This window comes from Amphimedon queenslandica, unplaced genomic scaffold (genome assembly GCF_000090795.2).
Source record: "Amphimedon queenslandica unplaced genomic scaffold, v1.1 AMPQUscaffold_11687, whole genome shotgun sequence".
Classification (NCBI taxonomy): Eukaryota; Metazoa; Porifera; class Demospongiae; order Haplosclerida; family Niphatidae; genus Amphimedon; species Amphimedon queenslandica.
In genome coordinates this window covers 7,081-8,871 of record NW_003548071.1, presented here as the reverse complement: position 1 = coordinate 8,871, position 1,791 = coordinate 7,081, and the positions used below count along the sequence as shown (strand labels likewise).

The window sequence follows — 1,791 nt, the reverse complement described above, 5'->3', positions numbered from 1 at the left end:
CCATTTATGCACATGCTCAATGGCAGATGGCCACAAATTCATCAAATTAAAACCCTTTTTTTCATCAAAAATTTTGCAATTTGCCAAAATTTTACCCGTTCAAAATTACCAGCTATACAGTATTTGGTTCATAGCAAACCTGAACAGTTTCTATTATTTGTATCTAAACTGTAACCATCATGACACAAGCATGAATAACTTCCAATTGTATTAACACAAATATGTTCACAATCACTGTCAGCACATTCATCAATATCTATATAATCAATATTATTATTAAAGGTAAACAAAATAATACATTATACCTGAACAATTATATCCATTGAGATCCAAACTAAAGCCAGGATGACAACTACATGCATAACTTCCAAAAGTGCTAGTACAGAGTTGGTCACAACCACCATTATTGCTCAAGCAAGGATCTAATAAATAATAGCTCACATGCATAATAATGGTATATTTTCCATACCATTTCCTGTTAGATTTATTCCAGCACTATAAGAATAACCATGGTAGCTATCAAAGCCATATACTAGTGCAATGAAACGTGTCTGCATAAATAATGTATAAGAAGATGAGGTGGAGATTGTGTTAAAAGGAATTTGTGCTCCGTACCCAATAATACTGCTCATACTGTTATATATATTGTTCCAAGTTACTGATTGTAACTGGCCATTGATGTACAACGAACCTTTTGTAGTTGTGGCAATGTTAATAAAATTATTAGTAATTGTTGAAAACCCAGGAATAACCAATGTTATGTTCTGTTGATGCAGTTCTATTGGGGGAATCAGTGATATGACTGGATCACCTTTACCACTGCCAGAGCCTTGACTTGGCCCTAATTGTGTCACAAGCACTGGTTTATTAGAAATAATGGAGCAGTAACTGGAATTAGAATATAAAGTAGTGACATCTCCTACATTTTGTAAATTAAAATTATTGCCTCCACTAGCAGAACAAGTGAAATTTAAAGAAGTGCTTCCTAAAGCTGCTACAACTTTAAAGTAAGGGCCATGTGATCGTGTTGCATAAGGAGTCAAAAGGAATTCTTTGCCCCATATTACTGTTGGAAGTATTTGTTCCGCGATTTGTTGACAGCAACAAAAAAGAGGAATATTGCTACACTCATGACCACTGATTACTGTCAGAGGCTTATCAGATACAATACTAGTTCCACTGATGTCAACTGCTGGAGCACCAATGAGAAACGTTTGCATTCTGTGAATGGTAAAATTAAATGATGAGCCAGCAGTGACTGTTTTACTGTTACTATTTGTCTGAATATCAATAGGAACAGAAACAGTTTGAGTAGGAATGACAGTGACAGTTGTGTTATCTTCATTTCCAACTAATAATACCTCACTCAAAGTAGTAGCACCAATTGCCCCAGTAGATACAGCATAATATTGATATTCTGAAAGGGCCAAGTTCTGATATGGGTAGGCCATATAGTCTCCAAAAGTACCATAGCGTCTATTAACCACTAGTACAGAGATTAATCCTCCATTTGTTGAGTAAATATATATTCCTTTAAAGCGACTGGAATAAAGGCCATCATTAGTAACAAGTGTTGTTGGTAAATTAATATCAACAGGGACACTGCTATTGACACTGTAGCTACCAATACTTCCATTGGTGGTTTCAATTGAAAAAGAAACTGAAGAGACAGAGGGAGTTGTGATATACAGAAGAAGGTCATCGGTTTCTCCTCCGTAGTTTCTCATGGCTCCAACATAAAATTCAGTGCCATAAGCAGCTGAAGCATCTTGAAGCAAAACTGTATGTATA

At 35.5% G+C, this 1,791-nt stretch overlaps 1 protein-coding gene across 1 annotated transcript; it reads right to left on the bottom strand.

Annotated features, from left to right (window-relative positions):
- Nucleotides 1–52: 52 nt before the first annotated feature.
- LOC109589037 (IgGFc-binding protein-like) lies at nucleotides 53–1,766 on the bottom strand. The gene is made up of 3 exons (XM_020005158.1): nucleotides 470–1,766; nucleotides 306–422; nucleotides 53–256 (listed from the first exon to the last, which is right to left on the bottom strand). Exons 1-3 carry the CDS (start codon nucleotides 1,725–1,727, stop codon nucleotides 129–131), a joined length of 1,503 nt encoding a protein of 500 aa, XP_019860717.1. The 5' UTR covers nucleotides 1,728–1,766; the 3' UTR covers nucleotides 53–128.
- Nucleotides 1,767–1,791: the final 25 nt, after the last annotated feature.

Excerpts from the sequence above, each read along its gene's own strand:
- LOC109589037 (XM_020005158.1), bottom strand. The coding sequence starts at position 1,727 with ATGAGAAACTACGGAGGAGAAACCGATGACCTTCTTCTGTATATCACA. Across the intron at positions 423-469 it reads AATAAATCTAACAGGAAATG|ATCCTTGCTTGAGCAATAAT; the intron begins GTATGGAAAATA and ends ATTATTTATTAG. Across the intron at positions 257-305 it reads CAATGGATATAATTGTTCAG|ATATTGATGAATGTGCTGAC; the intron begins GTATAATGTATT and ends TTGATTATATAG.